Raw genomic sequence first — 23,901 nt, 5'->3', positions numbered from 1 at the left:
GGGGTCAAAGGTCAGAGGGCAAAGGGCCAGAGGTCAAAAGTCAGGGACCCCACTCCCTATAACCCCAAATCTATGGGGCAGCAGAGATCAGAGGTCAAAGGTCAGTGACCCCAAGCCCTATAGGCATTGCAGCGTGGGACACAGCAGGAAGTAGGACAGCCCTAGGGGTCAGAGGTCAAGGTCTGAGGTCAAAGGTCAGGGGTCACAGGTCAATTGGGGCAAAGGTCAAGGACCACAATCCCTATGCCAGCAAAACTATGGGCAGGGGAGGTCAGAGGTCAAAGGTCAGCCTTACCAACCCCTATAGCCATCGCAGAGCACGGGCCAGCAGGAAGTAAGGCATCCCAAGGGGTCGAAGGTCAAAGGGGTCAGAGGGCAAAGGTCAGGGACCCCACTCACTGAAACCCCAAATCTATGGGGCAGGGAGGGGTCAGAAATCAAAGGTCAGTGACCCCAAGCCCTATAGCCATTGCAGCGTGGGCTCCAGCAAGAAGTAATACAGCCCTAGGGGTCAAAGGTCAGAGGTCAATGGGGGAAAGGTCAGTGACCTCAAACCCCATAACCTCGAATCTACGGGGCACATTGGGGTCAGAGATCAGTGATCCCAAGCCCTGTAGGCATCGCAGCCTGGGGGCCAGCAGGAAGTAATACTGCCCTAGGGGTCAAAGATCAGAGGACAAAGGGTCGGAGGTCAAAGGACACTCACTATAACCCCAAATCTATGGGGTAGGGGAGGTCAGAGGTCAAAGGTCGGTGTTACCAACCCCTATATCCATCACAGAGTGCAGGCCAGCAAGAAGTAAGACAGCCCAACTTGTCAAAGGTCAGAGAGCAAAGGGGCCAGAGGGCAAAGGTCAGGGACCACACTCCCTATAACCACAAATCTATGGGGCAGGGGAGGTCAGAGGTCAAAGGTCAGTAACACCAAGCACGACAGCCATCGCAGCATGGAGGCCAGCAGGAAGTAGGACAGCCCTGGGGTTCAAAGGTCAGGGGTCATAGGGCAAAGGTCTGGGGGTGACCCCACACCCTATAATCCCAAATCTATGGGGCAGGGGAGGTCAGAGATCAAAGGTCAGTGTTACCAACCCCTATAGCAGGCCAGCAAGAAGTAAGACGGCCCAAGGGGTCAAAGGTCAGAGGACAAAGGGGTCAGAGGGCAAAGGTCAGGGACTCCAAGCCCTACAGCCATTGCAGCGTGGGGGCCAGCAGGAAGTAATACAGCCTTGGGGGTCAAAGGTCAGAGGTCAATGGCGGAAAGGTCAGTGGCCTCAAACCCTGTAACGTCAAATCTATGGGGCTGGGGAGGTGAGAGGTCAAAGGTCAATGACCCCAACTGCTATAACCACCATAGCATGGGAGTCAGCAGGAAGTAGGACAGCCCCAGGGGTCAAAGGTCATGGGTCAGAGGTCAAAGGTGATGGACCCCCCTCCATATAACCCCAAATCTATGGGGCTGGGAGGAGTCAGAGTTCAATGACCCCAAACCATACAGCAGACCCCCTATGGGGCAGGGGAGGTCAAAGGTCAACGGTCAGTGACCCCAAAACCTAATACCACCCCTCTAAGGGGCAGGCAGGGGTCAGGGGTCAGAGGTCAGTGACCGCAAACCACGTGACCCCAAATCTATGGGGCGGGGAAGGGTCAGAGGTCAGGGGTCAATGACCCCGAATCCTGTAATCACTCTTTTATAAGGGGTCGGGGGGTCAAAGGTCAGAGGTCAGAGGTCACCCACCTCCATAGGTGAGGTTCTCGGGGTAAACCACGGCTGCCCGCCCCACATCGCCATTGGCTCCTGTATGGGGGGGGGAGGAAATCTATGGGGCGGCACAGCCCCATAAGTGCCCCCCTGCCCCATAACTGAACCCCCAGCCCCATAAGGGCCCCCCTGCCCCATAACCGAACCCCCAGCCCCATAAGTGCCCCCTCTGCCCCATAAGTGCCTCCCCTGCCCCATAACTGAACCCCCAGCCCCATAAGGGCCTCCCTGACCCATAACCGAACCCCCAGCCCCATAAGTGCCCCCATCTACCCCATAACTGAACTCTCAACCCCATAAGTGCCTCCCCTGCCCCATAATTGAACCCCCAGCCCCATAAGTGCCTCCTCTGCCCCATAACTGAACCCCCAGACCCATAAGTGCTTCCCCAGCCCCATAAGTGCCCTCCCATAAGTGCCTCTCATCCCCCTAAGTGCCCCTGTCTGCCCCATAAGTGACGCCCACAAATTCCTCCCCAGCCCCATAAGTGCCCCATAACTGAACCCCCAGCCCCGTAAATGCCCCCACAGCCCCATAAGTGCCCTCTTGCCCCATAAGTGCTCCTGTCTGCCCCATAAGTGCCCCCCCACTCCATAAATTCCTCCCTAGCCCCATAAGTGCCCCCACAGCCCCATAACTGAACTCTCAGCCCCATAACTGCCCCTATCTGCCCCATAACTGAATTCCCAGCCCCATAAGTGCCTCCCCTGCCCCATAACTGAACCCCCAGCCCCGTAAGCGCCCTCCTGCCCCATAAGTGTCCCCATCTGCCCCATAAGTGCCCCCCCATAAGTGCCTCCCCAGCCCCATAAGTGCCCCCATTTGCCCCATAAGTGCCTCACCTACCCCATAACTGAACCCCCAGCCCCATAAGTGTCCCCATCTGCCCCATAAATGCCCCCATCTGCCCCATAACTGAACTCTCAGCCCCATAAGTGCCTCCCCTGCCCCACAACTGAACCCCCCCCCATACATGCGCCCCCCTCCCATGATTTCTGGCTCCCTCTGCCCCCCCCCCACAAATGCCCCCCCCCCCACTGGGATTCCCCCCCAAAAATGCCCCCCCCATAGGGATTTGGGAGCCCCCCCCCCAATTTCATCCCCCACTGGGACCCCCCTCCCATACATGTGCCCCCCTCCCATGATTTCTGGCTCCCTCCCCCCCCACAAGTGCCCCCCCCCCCCAAAAAGGTGCCCCCTCCCCCCCCCATAGGGATTTGGGAGCCCCCCCCCCCCCCATATTGATTTGTTACCCCCCCCCCCATCCCCTCCTTTATCCCATACCGGTATTTTGGGGGGGGGTCGCCCTGTCTCTTCCTGCCCCCCCCCGCCGCCCCCTCCTCTCCCGGCACCATTTGTTGACGTCGTGGAAAGAGAAGAGTTTGAGGAACAGCACCGTGTGCGCAGCCAGGGCCAGAACTGAACCCACTGGGGGGGGGGACACGGGGGGGTCAGGAGGGGGTCGTGGGGGGGGTCTATGGGGGGTTATGGGGGGGTCTATGGGGGGTTATTGGGGGTTATGGGGGGTTATGGGGGATCTATGGGGGGTTATGGGGGGGCACATATAGGGGGTTATGGGGGTTATGGGAGTCTATGGGGGGGTTATGGGGGGGCATGGGGGGGTCAGGGGAGGTCGTGGGGGGGTCTATGGGGGTTTATGGGGGGTTATGGGAGTCTATGGGGGGGTTATGGGGGGGCATGGGGGGCTCGGAGGGGTCTATGGGGGGTTATGGGGGGTCTATGGGGGGAGTCTATGGGGTTCTATGGGGGTCTATGGGGGGCTATGGGGGGCTATGGGGGGGCACGGGGGGGTCGTGGGGGGGTCGTTGGGGGGGCTATGGGGGTCTAAGGGAAGGTTATGGGGAGATATGGGGGGGCATGAGGGGTCGTGGGGGGGTCTATGAGGGGGTTATGGGGGCTCTATGGGGGGTTATTGGGGGGTTATGGGGGGTTATGGGGGGTTATGGGGGTCAATGGGGGGTTATGGGGGGACATGGGTGGGTCGGGGGGGTCGTGGGGGGGTCTATGGGGGTCTATGGGAAGGTTATGGGGGGAGAATGGGGGGTCAGGGGGGTCTTGGGGGGGTCTATGGGGGTTATGGGAGGGTCTATAGGGGGTTATTGGGGGTTATGGGGTCAATGGGGGGGTTATGGGGGGACATGGGGGGGTTGGGGGGTCGTGGGGGGGTTATGGGCGTCTATGGGGGGTCTATGGGGGCTTGTAGGGGTCTATGGGGGGGTTATGGGTGGACATGGTGGGTTGGGGGGTCGGGGGGGGGTCTATGGGGGGTCTATGGGGGGTTATTGGGGGTCTATGGAGGGGTTATGGGGAATTATGGGGGTCAATGGAGGGGTTATGGGGGGACATGGGGGGGTCAGGGAGGGTCGTGGGGGGGGTTATGGGGGTCTATGGGGGGTTATGGGGGGGTACAGGGAGTCAGGGGGGGTCGTGGGGGGTCTATGAGGGGTTATGGGGGGGTCTATGGGGGGTTATTGGGGGGTTATGGGGGTCAATGGGGGGTTATGGGGGGACATGGGTGGGTCGGGGGGGTCGTGGGGGGGTCTATGGGGGTCTATGGGAAGGTTATGGGGGGAGAATGGGGGGTCAGGGGGGTCTTGGGGGGGTCTATGGGGGTTATGGGGGGGTCTATAGGGGGTTATTGGGGGTTATGGGGTCAATGGGGGGGTTATGGGGGGACATGGGGGGGTTGGGGGGTCGTGGGGGGGTTATGGGCGTCTATGGGGGGTCTACGGGGGCTTGTAGGGGTCTATGGGGGGGTTATGGGTGGACATGGTGGGTTGGGGGGTCGGGGGGGGTCTATGGGGGGTCTATGGGGGGTTATTGGGGGTCTATGGGGGGGTTATGGGGAATTATGGGGGTCAATGGAGGGGTTATGGGGGGGTACAGGGAATCAGGGGGGGTCGTGGGGGGTCTATGAGGGGTTATGGGGGGGGTCTATAGGGGGCTATTGGGGTCTATGGGGGGTTATGGGGGTCAATGGGGGGTTATGGGGGGACATGGGGGGGTCGTGGGGGGTTCTATGGGGGTCTATGGGAAGGTTATGGGGGGAGAATGGGGGCTCAGGGGGGTCTTGGGGGGGTCTATGGGGGTTATGGGGGGGTCTATGGGGGGTTACTGGGGGTTATGGGGTCAATGGGGGGTTATGGGGGTCAATGGGGGGGTTATGGGGGGACATGGGGGGGTCGGGGGGGTCTATGAGGGGTTATGGGGGTCTATGGGAAGGTTATGGGGGGTATGGGGGGTCAGGGGGGGTCGTGGGGGGGTCTATGGGGTGTTATTGGGGGGTCTATGGGGGGTTATGGGGGTCAATTGGGGGGTTATGGAGGGGCATGGGGGGGGTCGTGGGGGGGGTCTATGGGGGTCGGGGGGGAAGGTTATGGGGGGAGTACAGGGGGTCAGGGGGGGTCATGGGGGGGTCTATAAGGGGTTATTGGGGGTCTATGGGAAGGTTATGGGGGGCATGGGGGAGTCGGGGGGGTCGTGGGGGGGTTATGGGGGGTCAAAAACCCCATAAGGGCTCACTGGGGTGACCCCTCCCCGGCCCCACTGGGGTGACCCCCCCCGACCCCATAAAAAACCCCATAAGGGCTCACTGGGGTGACCCACCCCGGCCCCATAAAAAATCCTATAAGAGCTCACCGGGGCTGACCCCCCCAACCCCATAAAGAACCCCATAAGGGCTCATTGGAGTGACAACCCCCCCCACTCCCCAACCCCATAAAGAACCCCATAAGGGCTCACTGGGGGGCCCCCCCCAACCCCAACCCCCCAAAAAGCCCCATAAAGGCTCACCGGGGTGACCGCATAAAAAACCCTATAAAAACCCCATAAATCCCCATAAAAACCACATAAACCCCATTGAAACCCCATAAAAACCCCAATAACCCCCCCAAAAACCCATACAATCCAGAAAAGCCCAGTAAAAAAACACATAAGAACCTCGTAAGACCCCCCCAAAAAAACCATAAAAACCCCATAAGACCCCCGTAAACCCCATAAACACCCATAAAAAAAACCATAAACCCCATAAAACCCCATAACCCCCCATAGGAACCCCATGGGAACCCCATAAACCCCACAAACACCATAAAACCCCATAAAAACCCCATAAACCCTATAAAGACCCCATAAAGCCCCATAAACCCCATAAAGACCCAATAAGCCCCATAAGCTCCCATAAAACCCCATAAAAACCCCATAAACCCCATAAAAACCCCATAAAAACCCCACAAACCCCATAAAAACCCCATAACCCCCACAGGAACCCCATAAACCCCACAAACACCATAAAAATCCCATAACCCCCATAAGAACCCCATAAACCTCATAAACCCCGTAAAAACCCCATAAGCCCCCCTAAGAACCCCACAAACACCATAAAATCCCCATAAAACCCCCATAACCCCCATAGGAACCCCATAAACCCCATAAAAACCCCATAACCCCCATAGGAAGCCCACAAACCCCATAAAAACCCCATAACCCCTATAGGAACCCCATAAACTCCATAAAAACCCCATAACCCCCATAGGAATCCCATAAACCCCATAAACCCCATAGGAACCCCATAGACCCTATAAAAACCCCATAACCCCCATAGGAGCCCCATGAACTCCATAAAAAACCCGTATACCCCATAAAAGCCCCATAAACGCCATAAAAGCACCCAAAACCCCATAAAAACCCCATAAAATCCCATAAAACCCCATAAAAAACCCCATAAACCCCATAAAATCCCCATAAGCCCCCATAGGAACCCCATAAACCCCATAAAAACCCCATAAACCCCAATAAACCCCCTAAAAACTCCATAAACCCCAAAAAATCCCAGAGGCCCCCATAAAACCCCCATAAACCCCACAAACCTCCATAGGAACCCCATAAATCCCACAAACCCCATAAAAACCCCATAAACCCCATAGGAACCCCATAAACCCCATAAAAACCCCATAACCCCCATAGGAACCCCATAAACCCCATAACCCCATAACCCCCATAGGAACCCCATAAACCCCATAACCCCCATAGGAACCCCATAAACCCCATAAAAAACCCATAACCCCCATAGGAACCCCATAAACTCCATAAAAACCCCATAACCTCCATAGGAATCCCATAAACCCCCCAAAAACCCCATAACCCCCATAAAAACCCCATAACCCCCATAAACACCCCAATAAACCCCATACAAACCCCATACAAACCCCATAAGCTCCCATAGGAACCCCATAAACCCCACAAACCCCATAAAAACCCCATAACCTCCATAGGAATCACATAAACCCCCAAAAAACCCCATAACCCCCACAGGAACCCCATAAACCCCAAAAAAACCCATAACCCCCATAGGAACCCCATAAACCCCATAACCCCCATAGGCACCCCGAGAATCCCCCACAATGCCCCGCGGCTGACCCGGGGTGCTGGACGGCACGGCCAGAACGACGGCGGCGGGGAAACACAGCACCGACAGCAGCAGCACGGCGTGCAGCGCGGAGCCGCTGCGCTCAGACAGCCGGCCCTGCAGGGGGCGCCGGTACACGGCGGGAATACGGGGGTGCAGTTACAGGGCGGCCCTGCAGGGGGCGCCGGTACACGGCGGGAATACGGGGGTGCAGTTACAGGGCGGCCCTGCAGGGGGCGCCGGTACACGGCGGGAATATGGGGGGTGCAGTTACAGGGCGGCCCTATAGGGGGCGCAGTTATAGGGCGGCTCTATAGGGTGCAGTTACAGGGCGGCCCTGAAGGGGGCGCAGTTACACGGCAGGAATACAGGGGGGTGCAGTTACAGGGCGGCCCTGCAGGGGGCGCCGGTACACGGCGGGAATACGGGGGGTGCAGTTACAGGGCGGCCCTGCAGGGGGCGCAGTTATAGGGCGGCTCTATAGGGTGCAGTTACAGGGCGGCCCTGAAGGGGGCGCAGTTACACGGCAGGAATACGGGGGTTGCAGTTACAGGGCGGCCCTGCAGGGGGCGCAGTTATAATGGGGTTATATAGGGGGGTGCAGTTACAGGGCGGCCCTGCAGGGGGCGCAGTTACAATGGGGTAATATAGGGGTGCAGTTATAGGGCGGCCCTGCAGGGGGCGCAGTTACACGGCGGCTCTATAGGGTGCAGTTACAGGGCGGCCCTGCAGGGGGCGCAGTTACAATGGGGTAATAAAGGGGGTGCAGTTATAGGGCGGCCCTATAGGGGGCGCAGTTATAGGGCGGCTCTATAGGGTGCTGTTGTAGGGCGGACCTGCAGGGGGCGCCGTTACACGGCAGCAATATAGGGCTGCAGTTCTAGGGCGGCCCTGCAGGGGGCGCAGTTACAATGGGGTAATATAGGGGATGCAGTTACAGGGCGGCCCTGCAGGGGGCGCAGTTACAATGGGGTAATAGAGGGGTGCAGTTATAGGGCGGCCCTGAAGGGGGCGCGGTTACACGGCGGCTCTATAGGGTGCAGTTACAGGGCGGCCCTGAAGGGGGCGCAGTTACAATGGGGTAATAAAGGGGGTGCAGTTATAGGGCGGCTCTATAAGGGTGCAGTTCTAGGGCGGCCCTGCAGGGGGCGCAGTTACAATGCGGTAATATAGGGGGTGCAGTTCTAGGGCGGGAATACAGGGGGTGCAGTTATAAGGCGGCTCTATAGGGGTGCAGTTACAGGGCGGCCCTGCAGGGGGCGCAGTTACAATGGGGTTATATAGGGGGTGCAGTTATAAGGCGGCCCTGCAGGGGGCGCAGTTACAGTGGGTTAATATGGGGGGTGCAGTTACAGGGCGGCCCTGCAGGGGGCGCAGTTACACGGCGGGAATACAGGGGGTGCAGTTACAGGGCGGCCCTCAAGGGGGCGCCGTTACACGGTGGGAATAAAGGGGGTGCAGTTCCAGGGCTGCCCTGCAGGGGGCGCAGTTCTAGGGCGGTACAATAGGGGTGCAGTTATAGGGCTGCTCTATAGGGGTGCAGTTCCAGGGCGGCCCTGCAGGGGGCGCAGTTACACGGCGGGAATATGGGGGGCACTTCTAGGACGGCAATATAGGGGTGCAGTTATAGGGCGGCCCTGCAGGGGGCGCAGTTATAGCGCGGTACTATAGGGGCGCAGTAATAGGGTGGCCCTATAGGGGGCGCAGTTACACGGCGGTAACATAGGGGAGCAGTTATAGGGCGGTAATATAGGGATGCAGTTATAGGGCGGTACTATAAAGGTACAGTTATAGGGCGGCTCTATAGGGGGGTCAAGGTATGGGGTGGCCCTATAGATGGGAACAAGGTATAGGGTGGCCCCACAGCGCTTCGATAGGCAACCCTATAAATAGGAGACAATTATAGGGTGGCCCTATAGAGGGGGGGCAAGGTATGGGGCATCCCTATAGATGGGGGGTGATGTATAGGGCGGCCTTATAGGGGGGGCAATTATAGGGCGGCCCTAAGGGGGGTGGGCAATGTATAGGGCGGTCCCATAGCGCTCTGACACGCGGCCCTATAGATGGGGGCAATATATAGACCAGCCCTATAGATGAGCAGAGTTATAGGGCAGCCCTATAGGGAGGCAATATATGGGGCAGCCCTATAGATGGGAGCGTTATAGGGCAGCCCTATAGAGGGGGTCAAGGTATGGGGCGACCCTACAGGGGGAAGTTATAGGGTGGCCCTATAGAGGGGGAACAATATATAGGGCAGCCCTATAGAGATCCGACGCTAGCCATATAGAGGGGGGGCAATATATGGGGTGGCCCTATAGGGGGGGCAAGGTATAGGGCAGCCCCATAGCGCTCCGACACGCGGCCCTATAGATGGGGGGCAATGTGTGGGGTTTGGTGTCTGCCCCATAAATGTGGGGTTGTGGGGCTGCCCCATAAGTGTGGGGTTGGGCTCTGACCCATAACTGTGGGGTTGGGGCTCTGCTCCATAAGTGTGAAGTTGTGGGGCTGCCCCATAAGTGTGGGATTTGCGCTCTGCCCCATAAGTGTGGGGTTGTGGGGCTGCTCCATAAGTGCAGGGTTTGGGTTCTGCCCCATAAGTGCAGGGTTGTGGGGCTGCCCCACACGTGTGGGGTTGGGGCTCTGCCCTATAAGTATGAGGTTCTGGGGCTGCCCCATAAGTGTGGGATTGTGGGGCTGCCCCACAAGTGTGGGGTTTGGGCTCCGCCCCATAAGTGCGGGGTTGTGGGGCTGCCCCATAAGTGTAGGGTGGGGCTCTGCCCCATAAGTGTGGGGTTTGGGCTCCGCCCCATAAGTGCAGGGTGGTGGGGCTGCCCCATAAGTGTGGGGTTTGGGCTCCGCCCCATAAGTGCAGGGTGGTGGGGCTGCCCCATAAGTGTGGGGTTTGGGTTCTGCCCCATAAGTGCGGGGTTTGGGCTCTGCCCCATAAATGTGGGATTGTGGGGCTGCCCCATAAGTGTGGGGTTTGGGCTCTGACCCCAAGTGTGGAGTTGGGCTCTGACCCATAAGTGCGGGGTTGTGGGGCTGCCCCATAAGTGTAGGGTTGGGCTCTGACCCACAAGTGTGAGGTTGTGGGGCTGCCCCATAAGTGTGGGGTTTGCGCTCTGCCCCATAAGTGTGGGGTTGTGGGGCTGCCCCCTAAGTGTGGGGCTGGGGTCTCACCGCTGCCAGCCTCCTTTCCAGACTCAGCGCCGCGACTGCAAACACGTTGAGCACTGCGAGGGGGGGGAAACGTCAGCGCCCCACAAGTGTGGGGCAGAGACCCCACAGCCCCATAGCCGGACCCACAGCCCTGCCCCATAAGCAGACCCCCACCCCATATGGGGACCCCCAGCTCTGCCCCATAACTGGATCTCATCCCCATAGCAGGACTCCACTCCAACCCCATAACCAGACCCCCACCCCATAGAGGGACCCCCAGCCCCACTCTCTGCCCCATAGCTGGATCTCAGCCCCACAGTGGGACCCCACCCCACACCAGGACCCCCACCCCACACTGTGACCCCCACCCAACCCCATAGAGCGACTCCCTGCCCCAAATTGGGACCCCCAGCCCCACACCAGGACCCCCACCCTACACTGGGACCACGACCCCAAATCAGGACCCCCACCCCAAACTGGGTCCTGCACCCCACATTGGGACCCCCACCCAACCCCATATAGTGACTCCCTGCCCTAAATCGGGACCCCCACCCCACACCAGAGCAGCACCCCACCCCATACTTGGACCCCCTGCCCTGCCCCAAACTGGGACCCCCAGCCCCACACCGGGACCCCCACCCCAAATTGGGTCCCCCACCCCACACTGGAACCCTCACCCCAGCCCCACAGTGGGACCCCCACCCCAAATCAGGACCCCGACCCCAAATTGGGACCCCCACCCCACAGCAGGACCCCCACCTCAAATTGGGACCCCCAGCCCCACACTGGGATCCCCACCCAACACCAGGACCCCCACCCCAAATTGGGTCCCCCAACCCTACACCAGGATCCCCCCCCCACCAAATTCTGACCCCCCACCCCAAATCGGGACCCCCACCCCAGATTGGGACACCCACCCTATACCGGGACCCCCACCCTACATTGGGACCCCGACCCCAAATTGGGACCCTACACCACACAGCAGGACCCCCACCTCAAACTGGGACCCCCACCCTAAATTGGGACCACCCCACCCCCCATTTGGCTCCCCCACCCCACACCAGGACCCCCACCCCAAATCAGGACCCCCACCCAACCCCATATAACGACTCCCTGCCCCAAATTGGGACCCCCAGCCCACACCAGGACCCCCACCCCAAATTGGGACCCTCACCCCCCTTTCACCCCCCCATTTGGGTCCCCCACCCCACACCAGGACCCCCCACCCAACCTCATATAGCGACTCCCTGCCCCAAATTGGGACCCCCAGCCCCACAGTGGGACCCCCACCCTACACCGGGACCCCCACCCCATACTGGGACCCCCCGTCCTGACCCACATTGGGTCCCCACCCCAAATCGGGACCCCCACCCCCATTGGGACCCCACCCTACACCGGGACCCCCACCCCAAACTGGTGGGACACCCACCCTAAATTGGGACCCCCACCCAACCCCATAGAACGACTCCCTGCCCCAAATTGGGACCCCCAGCCCACACTAGGACCCCCACCCCAAATTGGGACCCTCACCCCCCTTTCAGCCCCCATTTGGGTCCCCCACCCCACACCAGGACCCCCCACCCAACCTCATATAGTGACTCCCTGCCCCAAATTGGGACCCCCAGCCCCACAGTGGGACCCCCACCCTACACCAGGACCCCCACCCCATACTGGGACCCCCCGTCCTGACCCACATTGGGTCCCCACCCCAAATTGGGACCCCCACCCCAAATTGGGACCCCCACCCCCATTGGGACCCCCACCCTACACCGGGATCCCCACCCCGTACTGGTGGGACCCCCACCGCAAATTGGGACCCCCACCACACAGCAGGACCCCCACCTCAAATAAGGACCCCCACCCCACACCGGGCCCCCCAGCCCATAGTGGTGGGACCCCCACCCTAAATGCGCCCCCCGCTGACCGATGAGCAGGCAGGGCGCCGGCCAGCTGTAGGGGTCTTTGAGGAACAGCGACACCACCTGGATGGGGTCCACCAGAATCCCGTACCTGGGGGGGGCACAGCTTGGGGTGACCCTGAGGGTCACGTGACCACCCCCAAAAAGTCACGTGACCTCGTGGAGACAGGTGGGGACCCCATTTGTCCCCCCCCTCCTTTTAATTACTCACTTAATGAGGTTCTCAAGGAACTTGGGGGGGGTCAGGGGGGGACACAGCTTGGGGTGACCTTGAGGGTCACATGACCACCCCCCAAAAGTCACGTGACCTCATGGATATGGGTGGGGACCCCATTTGTCCCCCCCCTCCTTTTAATTACTCACTTAATGAGGTTATCAGGGAACTTAGAGAGGGTCGGGGGGGGCACAGCTTGGGGTGACCTTGAGGGTCACGTGACCACCCCCCCCCCCCCCCCCCAAAAAAAAAAGTCACGTGATCCCGTGGATACGAGTGGGGACCCCATTTGTTACACCCCCCCCCCATTAATTACTCACTTAATGAGGTTCTCAAGGAATCTGGGGGGGGTCGGGGGGGGGACACAGCTTGGGGTGACCTTGAATGTCACGTGACCACCCCCCCCCCCCAAAAAAAAAGTCACGTGACCTCGTGGATATGGCTGGGGACCCCATTTGTGTGCCCCACCTCCCCTGTTAATTACTCACTTAATGAGGTTCTCAACGAATCTGGGGGGGGGTCGGGGCGGGACACAGCTTGGGGTGACCCTGAGGGTCACGTGACCACCCCCAAAAAGTCACGTGACCTCGTGGATACGGATGGGGACCCCATTTGTTCCCCCCCCCCCCCCCGTTAATTACTCACTGAATGAGGTTCTCAAGGAAGCCGGGGGGGGTCGGGAGGGGGGGGACACAGCTTGGGGTGACCCTGAGGGTCACGTGACCACCCCCCAAAAGTCACGTGACCTCATGGATATGGCTGGGGACCCCATTTGTCCCCCCCCTCCTTTTAATTACTCACTTAATGAGGTTATCAGGGAACTTAGAGAGGGTCAGGGGGGGCACAGCTTGGGGTGACCTTGAGGGTCACGTGACCTCCTCTCCCCCCCCCCAAAAAGTCACGTGATCCCGTGGATACGAGTGGGGACCCGATTTGTTCCCCCCCCCCCCCCCCCCCGTTAATTAATCACTTAATGAGGTTCTCAAGGAATTTGGGGGGGGGCACAGCTTGGGGTGACCCTGAGGGTCACGTGACCACCCCCCCCAAAAGTCACGTGACCTCGTGGATACGGGTGGGGACCCCATTTGTTCCCCCCCCCCCTGTTAATTACTCACTTAATGAGGTTCTCAACGAATCTGGGGGGGGGTCGGGGGGGGGGGCACAGCTTGGGGTGACCTTGAGGGTCACGTGATGAACCCACCCTCCCAAAAAAAGTCACGTGACCTCGTGGATATGGCTGGGGACCCCATTTGTGTGCCCCACCTCCCCTGTTAATTACTCACTTAGTGAGGTTCTCAAGGAATCTGGGGGGGGTCGGGGGGGGGACACAGCTTGGGGTGACCTTGAGGGTCACGTGACCACCCCCAAAAAGTCACGTGACCTCGTGGATACGGGTGGGCACCCCATTTGTTCCCCCCCCCCCCCCGTTAATTACTCACTTAATGAGGTTCTCAAGGAACTTGGGGGGGGCCAGGGGGGGGCACAGCTTGGGGTGACCTTGAGGGTCACGTGACCTCCTCCCCCCCAAAAAAAAAGTCACGTGATCCCGTGGATACGAGTGGGGACCTGATTTGTTCCCCCCCCCCCCCCCGTAAATTAATCACTTAATGAGGTTCTCAAGGAATTTGGGGGGGGGCACAGCTTGGGGTGACCTTGAGGGTCACGTGACCACCCCCCTCCCCCCCCAAAAAGTCACGTGACCTCGTGGATATGGCTGGGCACCCAATTTGTTCCCCCCCCCATTAATTACTCACTTAATGAGGTTCTCAAGGAATCTGGGGGGGGGTCGGGGGGGGGGACACAGCTTGGGGTGACCTTGAGGGTCACGTGATGACCCCCCCCCCAAAAGTCACGTGACCTCATGGATCCGGGTGGGCACCCAATTTATTCCCCTCCCCCCCCCCCCCCTCCCCCCATTAATTACTCACTTAATGAGGTTCTCAAGGAAGAGCCGAGCGTTGCTCAATACCTGGGGGGGGGCAGACAAAGTGCGCAGCTGTCACCCCAATGATGTCACCCAATGTCACCCAATGTCACCCGATGTCCCCAACCCCCCCCCCCCCCCATTACAGGGTGACAAAGGCCGGGGGTTGCGTCACCCCGCCACGTTTCTGGGCAAAGGGACAAAATGGGGGGGGGGGGGGGACACGACAAGGCCGGGGGGGTTGAGTCACCCATTGGGTGACACTGCAAAATGTCACCTCCTCAAAGCCCCCTCCCCTCCCCCCCCCACACAAAGTGACACCACAAAATGTCACCTCTGCCCCCCCCCCCCCCCAAGGTGATGCTATAGAATGTCACTCCCCTCCCCCCCCCCCAGGTGACAATGCAAAATGTCACCTCTCCAACCCCCCCCCCAAGGTGACAACACAGAATGTCACTTCCCCCCCCCCAAGTGACACAAAATGTCACCTCTGCCCCCCCCCAAAGTGACATTACAGAATGTCACCTCCCCCCCCCATGTGACCCCACAAAATGTCACCTCTCCAACCCCCCCCCCCCCCCCCAGAGGGTAACACCACAGAATGTCCCCAACCCCCCCCAAGGTGACACCACAAAATGTCACCTCCCTCCCCCCAAGGTGACACCAGAGAATCTCACCTGCCCCCCCCCCGCCCCAGGTGACACCACAAAATGTCACCTCTCCAACCCCCCCACCCCCCCCCCGGGTGACACCACAGAATGTCCCCAGCCTCCCCCCCCAAAGGTGACACTTCAAAATGTCACCTCTGCCCCCCCTTTCCCCCCCCCCCTCAAGGTGACACTACAGAATGTCACCCTCTGCCCCCCCGCCCCCCCCCCCAAAGGTGACACTGCAAAATGTCACCTCTGCCCCCTCCCCAAAAGTGACGCCACAAAATGTCACCTCCCCAACCCCCCCCCCCCCAAGGTGACAATGCAAAATGTCACCTCTGTCCCCCCTTCCCCCCCCCCAAAAGTGACACCACAAAATGTCACCTCCCCAACCCCCCCACCCTCCCACTGGGTGACAACACAGAATGTCCCCAATCCCCCCCCCCCAAAACGACACCACAGAATGTCACCCCCCCCCCTCCTACCAGATGACAATGCAAAATGTCACCTCTGCCCCCCCCTCCCAAGGTGACACCACAAAATGTCACCTTTTAACCCCCTCCGCCCCCCTTTTCCCCTGTCGCCCCCCACCCAAGGTGACACCACTGCCACCATCGGGGGGGTGGGGGTCACCCCCAGGCTTTTGTGTCACCCCCCCCCCCCCCCCAAGGACCAAATGTCCCCTCCAGGATGGGTGTCACCCCCCTCTCCCCCCCCCGGGTCACTGTGTCACCTCCAAGGTCCCTGGTGTCACCCGGAGCCACGTGTCACCCCCCCAGGGTCACCTGTGTCACCCCTGGGGGTCAAGTGTCACCCAGAGCCACATGTTACCCCCCCAGGGTCACTGCTGTCACCCCCAGGATTTGTGTCACCCCCTCTCCCTCCCCCCCTGCCCCCAGGGGTCCCCTCCAGGTCACACGTCACCCCCCCAGGGTCACCGCTGTCACCCTGATCCATCTGTCACCCCCCCCAGGGACCAAATGTCCCCTCCAGGATGGGTGTCACCCCCCCCCCCCAGGGTCACTGTGTCACCTCCAAGGTCCCTGGTGTCACCTGGAGCCACGTGTCACCCCCTTCAGGTCACTTGTGTCACCCTGATCCATGTGTCACCCCCCCCCCCCCCCCCAGGCTCACTCGTGTCACCCCTGGGGGTCAAGTGTCACCCAGAGCCATGTGTCACCCCATCCAGGGTCACTGCTGTCACCCTGATCCATCTGTCACCCCCCCCAAGTCACTTATGTCACACTGAGCCATGTGTCACCCCCACCGGGGTCACTGTGTCACCCTCAGGGTCCCTGGTGTCACCTGGAGCCACGTGTCACCCCCTCCACGTCACTTGTGTCACCCCCCCCCCCCCCAGGGTCACCCGTGTCAGCCCTGGGGGTCAAGTGCCACCCAGATCCACATGTCACCCCCCCCAGGGTCATTACTGTCACCCTGATCCATGTGTCACCCCCCCAGGGGGCAATTGTCCCTTCCAGGATGGGTGTCACCCTCCCCCCCAGTGGTCCTTGATGTCACCTGGAACCACGTGTCATGCCCTCCAGGTCACTGCTGTCACCCCCAGGCTTTCTGTCACCCACCCAGGGCCAAATGTCCCCTCCAGAATGGGTGTCACCCCCCCCAGGGTCACTGTGTCACCCCCAGGGTCCCTGGTGTCACCCAGAGCCACATGTCACCCCATCCAGGGTCACTGCTGTCACCCTGACCCACGTGTCACCACCCCAGGGATCAAATGTCCCCTCCAGGATGGGTGTCACCCCCCCCCAGGGTCACTGCTGTCACCCCCAGGGTCTCTGGTGTCACCTGGAGCCATGTGTCACCCCCTCCAGGTCACTTGTGTCACCCTGATCCCCGTGTCACCCCCCCCGAGGGTCAATGCTGTCACCCTGAGATGTGTGCCAACCCCAGGGTCACTGGTGTCACCCCTGGGGGTTGAGTGTCACCTGGAGCCTCGTGTCACCTCCCCCCAGGGTCACTGTGTCACCCAGAGCCACATGTCACCCCCCCAGGGTCACTGCTGTCACCCTGATCCATGTGTCACCCACCCAGGGACCAAATGTCCCCTCCAGGATGGGTGCCACCCCCCCCCCCCCCCAGGGTCACTGTGTCACTTCCAAGGTCCCTGGTGTCACCTGGAGCCACATGTCACCCCCTTCAGGTCACTCGTGTCACCCCTGGGTCAAGTGTCACCCAGAGCCACGTGTCACCCCTAGGATCGCTGTTGTCACCCTGTGTTACCCCCCCCCAGGGCTAAAATGTCACCTCCAAGATGGGTGTCACCCCCCCAGGGTCACTCATGTCACCCCAGGGTTCTTTGTGTCACCCCTTGAGGTCAATGGTGTCACCCCCAGGTCACATGTCACCCTCCCCGGGTCAAACGTCCCCTCCAGGATGGGTGTCACACCCCAGGGTCACTGGTGTCACCCCAAGAGTTCGTGTCACCCTCCCAGGATCACTGCTGTCACTCTGATCCATCTGTCACCCCACCCAGCACCCACTTGTGTCACCCTGTGGGTGTCACCCTGATTCATCTATCACCCCCACCCCCCACCCATGTCACCCTCGGGGTCACCCTGGTGTCACCTGGCAGCTCGGTGTCACCCCAAAGCTCTTGTCACCTTGAGGGCTCAACTTACAGCCCCCCCAAATTTGTGTCACCCCATGGGACACAACTGTCACCCCAAAGGACACATCTGTGTCACCCCGAGAGTTCTGTCACCCCAAGGTCTTCATTGTGTCACCCCAAGGCTTTTGTCACCCTAAAGGACGCATCTGTGTCACCCCAAACCTCATGTCACCCCAAGGGACACATCTGTGTCACCCCACAGCTCCTGTCACCCCATGGGACACATCTGTGGCACCCCAAAGCCAGTGTCACCCTATGGGACACATCTCTGTCACCCTACAGCTCGTGTCACCCTAAAGGATGCATCTGTGTCACCCCAAAGCTCGTGTCACCCCATGGGACACGTCTCTGTCACCCTACAGCTTCTGTCACCCCAAGGGACACATTTGTGTCACCCCATGGGACACATCTCTGTCATCCTACAGCTCGTGTCACCCTAAAGGATGCATCTGTGTCACCCCAACTCTCATGTCACCCAATGGGACACATCCGTGTCACCCCACAGCTCCTGTCACCCCATGGGACAGGTCTCTGTCACACCCTACAGCTTGTGTCACCCCAAAGGACACATCTGTGTCACTCCAAAGCTTGTGTCGCCCCATGAGACACGTCTCTGTCACCCTACAGCTCCTGCCACCCCATGGGACACATCCGTGTCACCCCAAAGCCCATGTCACCCCAAGGGACACATCTCAGTCGTCCTATAGCTTGTGTCACCCTAAAGGATGCATCTGTGTCACCCCAAAGCTCGTGTCACCCCATGGGACACATCTGTGTCACCCCAACGCCTGTGTCACCCTATGGGACACGTCTCTGTCACCCTACAGCTTCTGTCACCCCATGGGACACATGTATGTCACCCACAGCTCCTGTCACCCCATGGCACATGTCTCTATCACCCTACAGCTTCTGTCACCCCATGGGACACATCTGTGTCACCCTGAGAGTTCTGTCACCCTAAGATCTCCACTGTGTCACCCCAAGACTTTCGGCACCCAAAGGACTCTTTTGTGTCACCCTGAGACTTTTGTCACCCCAAAGGACACTTCTCTGTCACCCCACAGCTCCTGTCACCCCAAAGGACGCATCTGCGTCACCCGACAGCTCCTGTCATCCTGAAGGCCTCACTTGTGTCACCCTGACTTTTGTCACCCCAAGGACTCGTTTGTGTCACCCTGAGCCCTTTGTCACCCCAAGGCTTTGCTCACCCCAAAGACTCAACTCGTGTCACTTCAAGGGACCCATTTGTGTCACCCGGAGCCTTTTGTCACCCCAAGGACTCACACCTGTCACCCCGAAGGACCCATCTGTGTCACCCCATAGACACCTCTGTGTCACGCCGAGATTTCTGTCACCCTGAGGAGCACATCGGTGTCACCTTGAGGACTCCTCTCTGTCACCCTCAGACTTTTGTCAACTTTTGTCACCTTGAGGGATTCCCTGTTGTCACCCCAGGACCTCTGTCACCCTAAGGGTCTCCTTTGCGTCACCCTGAGACTTTTGTCACCCCAGCTGACTTGTGTCACCCTGAAGGGACCCATCTGTGTCACTCTGACACTTCTGTCACCCCCAAGGACTCGCTGGTATCACCTGGATGGATTTCTGTGTCACCCTGAGACTTTTGTCACCCCGAGGTCACCTTCGTGTCACCCTAAGGACTTCTAAGTGTCAACCTGAGACATCTGTCACCACAAGGACACCTTCAGTGTCACCCCATGGACTCCTTTGTGTCACCCGGAGCCTTTTGTCACCCCAAGGACTCACCCTGAACGACACTTCTGTCACCCTGAGGTTCACATTTGTGTCACCCTGGGACTTTTTTCACCCCACAGAACTCCATTGTGTCACCCCATAGAAACCCAGCGTCTCTCCCTGAGACTTTTTTCACCCCACAGAACCCCATTGTGCCACCCCATAGAACCACATTGCGGCCCCCTGAGACTTTTTTCACTCCACAGAACCCCATTGTGTCACCCCATAGAAACCCAGTGTGTCTCCCTGAGACTTTTTTCACCCCACAGAACCCCCTTGTGCCACCCCATAGAACCCCATTGTGGCCCCCCAGGATTTTTCTCACCCCACAGAATTCCATTGTGTCACCCTGGGACTTTTTTCACTCCATAGGACCCCATTGTGTCACCCCATAAAACTCCACTGTTTCACCTCATAGAAGCCCATTGTGGCCCCGTGGGACTTTTTTCACCCCACAGAACCCCATTGTTTCAGCCCATAGAACCCCATTGTTTCACCCCATAGAACCCCATTGTGTGACCCCTCAGACCCCATTGCAGCCCCCAGGGACTTTTTTCACCCCATAGAACCCCATTGTGTCATCCCATAGAACTCCATTGTGGCTGCCTGTGACTTTCTTCACCCCACAGAACCCCCAATGTCTTCCCAGGACTTTTTTCACCCCATAGAACCCACTGTGTCACCCCATAGAACCCACTGTGTTACCCCATAGAAACCCATTGTGGCCCCCTGGGACTTTTTTCACCCCATAGAACCCCATTATGTCACCCCATAGAACCCCACTGTGCCACCCCATAGAACTCCATTGTGTCACTCTGGGACTTTTCTCACCCCACAGAACCCCATTGTGTCACCCCGGGACATTTTTCACTCCATAGAACCCCATTGTGTCTCACTGGGACTTTTCTCACCCCATAGAACCCCACTGTGACTCCCTGGGACTTTTTTTTACCCCATAGAACCCCATTGTGTGACCCCTCAGACCCCATTGAGGCCCCCCTGGGACTTTTTTCACTCCACAGAACCCCATTGTGTCACCCCATAAAACTCCATTATGGCCCCCCGGGACTTTTTTCATCCTGTAGAACCCCATTATGTCACCCCATAGAACCCCACTGTGGCTACCTGGGACTTTTCTCACCCCAAAGAACCCCCCTGTGCCACCCCATAGAACCCCATTGTTTCTCCCTGAGACTTTTTTCACTCCACAGAACCCCATTGTGTTACCCCATAGAACCCCACTGTGTCACCCCACAAAACCCCATTGTGGCTCCCTTGGACTTTTTTCACCTCACAGAACCCCATTGCAGCCCCCTGTGACTTTTCTCACCCTATAGAACCCCGTTGTTTCTCCCTGGGACTTTTTTCACCCCACAGAACCCCATTATGTGACCCCCCTGGGACTTTTTTCACCCCATTGAACCCTGTTGTTTCTCCCTGGGACTTTTTTCACCCCATAAAACTCCATTGTATCACCCCATAAAACCCCATAGTGGCCCCCCAGGACTTTTTTCACCCCATAGAACCCTACTGTGTCACCCCACAGAACCCCATTGCGGCCCCCTGTGATTTTTTTCACTCTACAGAACCCCATTTTGTCACCCCGGGACTTTTTTCACTCCATAGAACCCCACTATGTCACCCCATAAAACTCCACTGTGTCACCCCACAGAACTCCCTTGTGGCCCCCTGGGACTTTTTTCACCCCACAAAACCCCATTGTGTCTCACTGGGACTTTTTTCACTCCCTAAAACTCCATTGCGGCCCCCTGTGACTTTTTTCACTCCATAGAACCCCATTGTGTCACCCCGAGACTTTTTTCACCCCCCTCCCCTTTCGCCCCCCCCCCACTTTCAATTCCCCGCTAACGAACCTGGGCCTTAATGAGCGCAATTAAGCGGCCGCCACTCACCAGCATAACGACGCACCAATTAAGCACCCCGCGGTAATTGCTGTAACCGCTGGCTGAGCTCAGCAGCGACTCCTGCAGGCGGTGACACCTGGAGGGGGGGGACAAAATTTGGGGGGGGGTCCTAAATTGGGGGGGGGGTCTAAACCCCCAAATTGACCCCAAATTGGGGGGGGGGCTCCTAAATGTGGTGACATCTAGGGGGGGGGACGACGATACATAATTTGGGGGGGGGGGGGGAGGTCCTAAATTGGAAGGGGGGGGGCCTAAATTCCCTCAAATTGACCCCAAATTGGGGGGGGGGGCTCCAAAATGTGGTGACATCGGGGGGGGAGGGGCGGGACACAAATGTGGGGGGGGACACAATTTGGGGAGGGTCCTAAATTCCCCCCAAAATGAACCAAATTGGGGGGGGGGCTCAAAAATGTGGTGACATCGGGGGGGGGGAACGAGATGACAACTGGGGGGGGGGGGGGCTAAATTCCCTCTAATTGTCCCCAAATTGGGGGGGGGGGGAGGGGGAGGACAATATTTGGGGAGGGGTCCTAAATTGGGGGGGGGCCTAAATTCTCTCAAATTAACCCCAAATTGGGGGGGGGCACAATCTGGGGGGGGTCCTAAATTGGGGGGGGGCTAAATTCCCTCAAATTGACCCCAAATTGTGGGGGGGGGGTCCTGAATGTGGTGACAGCTGGGGGGGAGGAAAATTTGGGGGCCGGGGGGGAAATTTTGGGGGGGGCCTAAACTGGGGGGGCTCCTAAATTAGAGAGAAGGTCCTAAATTGGGGGGGGGGGGGTGGGGGTTTAAATTCTCTCAATTAACCCCAAATTGTGGGGGGGGGTCCTGAATGTGGTGACAACTGGGGGGGGGGAATGGGGGGGACACAATTTGGGGGGGGGGCTAAATTGGGAGGGGGGTCTTAAATTGGAATGGGGGGGGCCATAAATTCCTCCTAATTGACTGGAAATTGGGGGGGGGGGTCACTCCTGAAAGTGGTGACAGCTTGGGGGGGGGGAGGGGGGTCACAATTGGGGGGGGGGAGGGGGTGGACAATATTTGGGGAGGGGTCCTAAATTGGGGGGGGGAGGCTAAATTCTCTCAAATTAATCCCAAATTGGGGGGGGGGGGAGCCACAATCTGGGGGGGGGTCCTAAATTGAGGGGGGGGGGCTAAATTCCCTCAAATTGACCCCAAATTGTGGGGGGGGGGTCCTGAATGTGGTGACACCTGGGGGGGGGGGGGGGGGCTAAATTGCCCCAAATCGTCCCCTCCCCCAATTCCCTCCCAGTGCCCCCCCCCAGTCCCCCCCAGTCCTTCCCAGTATCCTCCCAGTCCCTCCCCCAGTCCTTCCCAGTTCCCTCCAGTCCATCCCAGTACCTCCCCAGTTCCTTCCCAGTACCCCCCCCAGTCCTTCCCAGTTCCCTCCCAGTCCCCCCCAGTTTCCTTCCAGTCCTTCCCAGTATCCCCCCAGTTCCCTCCCAGTCCCCCCCCAGCCCAGTACCACCCCAGTCCTTCCCAGTACCCCCCCAGTCCCCCCATAGTCCTTCCCAGTATCCCCCCAGTTCCCTCCCAGTACCCCCCCAGTCCTTCCCAGTTCGCTCCACTCCCCCCCCCATACACCCCCACTCTTTCCCAGTAACCCCATAGTCCCTCCCAGTCCCCCCCCAGTTCCCTCCCAGTCCCCCCCCAGTATCCCCATAGTCCTTCCCAGTACCCCCCCCAGTCCTTCCCAGTATCCCCTCAGTTCCCTCCCAGTAACCCCCAGTCCTTTCCAGTTTCCTCCCAGTACCCCCCAGTACCCCCCCAGTCCCCTCCCAGTCCCCCCCCCAGCCCAGTATCCCCCCAGTCCTTCCCAGTACCCCCACAGTCCTTCCCAGTATCCCCAGTTCCCTCCCAGTCCCCCCCAGTTTCCTTCCAGTCCTTCCCAGTACCCCCATAGTCCTTCCCAGTATCCCTCCAGTTCCCTCCCAGTCCCCCCCCAGCCCAGTACCACCCCAGTCCTTCCCAGTACCCCCCCAGTCCCCCCATAGTCCTTACCAGTACCCCCCCAGTCCTTCCCAGTTCACTCCATTCCCCCCCCCCACACCCCCACTCCTTCCCAGTATCCCATTGTCACTCCCAGTCCCCCCCAGTCCCTCCCAGTATCCCCATAGTCCTTCCCAGTACCCCCCCAGTACCCCCCCCAGTCTCTCCCAGTACCCCCGCAGTCCTTCCCAGTTCCCTCCCAGTACCCCCAGTTACTCCCACTCCCTTCCCAGTACCCCCCCAATATCCCCCCAGTCCTCCCAACCCCCCCCTTTACCTCCCCCAGTGCCCCCAATACCCCCCCAGTCCCTCTCCCCAGCCCCCCCCAGTGCCCCCAGCCCACCCCCATTCCCCCAGCCCCCCCCCAGTGCCCCCAATACCCCCCCAGCCGCACCCTCAGTCCCTCCTAATCCCCACCCAGCCCTCCCAGTCCCCCCCCCAGTTCTCCCAGTCCCCCCCAGTCCCTCAGTGCCCCCCCACTGCCCCCAATATCCCCCAATTCCTCTCCCCAGTCCCCACCCAGCCCCCCCAGTCC

The 23,901-nt window shown here is 59.4% G+C and overlaps 1 protein-coding gene across 3 annotated transcripts in view; it reads right to left on the bottom strand.

Annotated features, from left to right (window-relative positions):
• Positions 1-23,901, bottom strand: part of DGAT1 (diacylglycerol O-acyltransferase 1) — a 46,759-nt gene that overhangs the window by 20,401 nt on the left and 2,457 nt on the right. For 2 of the 3 annotated variants that reach the window (XM_090138239.1, XM_090138241.1), the window contains exons 2-8: positions 21,345-21,432; positions 14,405-14,445; positions 12,268-12,353; positions 10,365-10,417; positions 7,196-7,301; positions 3,044-3,187; positions 1,736-1,795 (exon numbers count right to left, since the gene is read on the bottom strand). In XM_090138239.1, coding sequence (XP_089994365.1) covers positions 1,736-1,795; positions 3,044-3,187; positions 7,196-7,301; positions 10,365-10,417; positions 12,268-12,353; positions 14,405-14,445; positions 21,345-21,432 — 578 coding nt within the window. The remainder of the gene's footprint in view (positions 1-1,735; positions 1,796-3,043; positions 3,188-7,195; positions 7,302-10,364; positions 10,418-12,267; positions 12,354-14,404; positions 14,446-21,344; positions 21,433-23,901) is intronic. The other variant, XM_090138240.1, reaches the window with a different exon arrangement.

The sequence above is a fragment of the Phasianus colchicus genome, chromosome 3 (assembly GCF_987193195.1).
Source record: "Phasianus colchicus chromosome 3, bPhaCol1.hap1.1, whole genome shotgun sequence".
Taxonomy (NCBI): domain Eukaryota; kingdom Metazoa; phylum Chordata; class Aves; order Galliformes; family Phasianidae; genus Phasianus; species Phasianus colchicus.
This window is presented reverse-complemented; position numbering and strand designations above follow the sequence as displayed.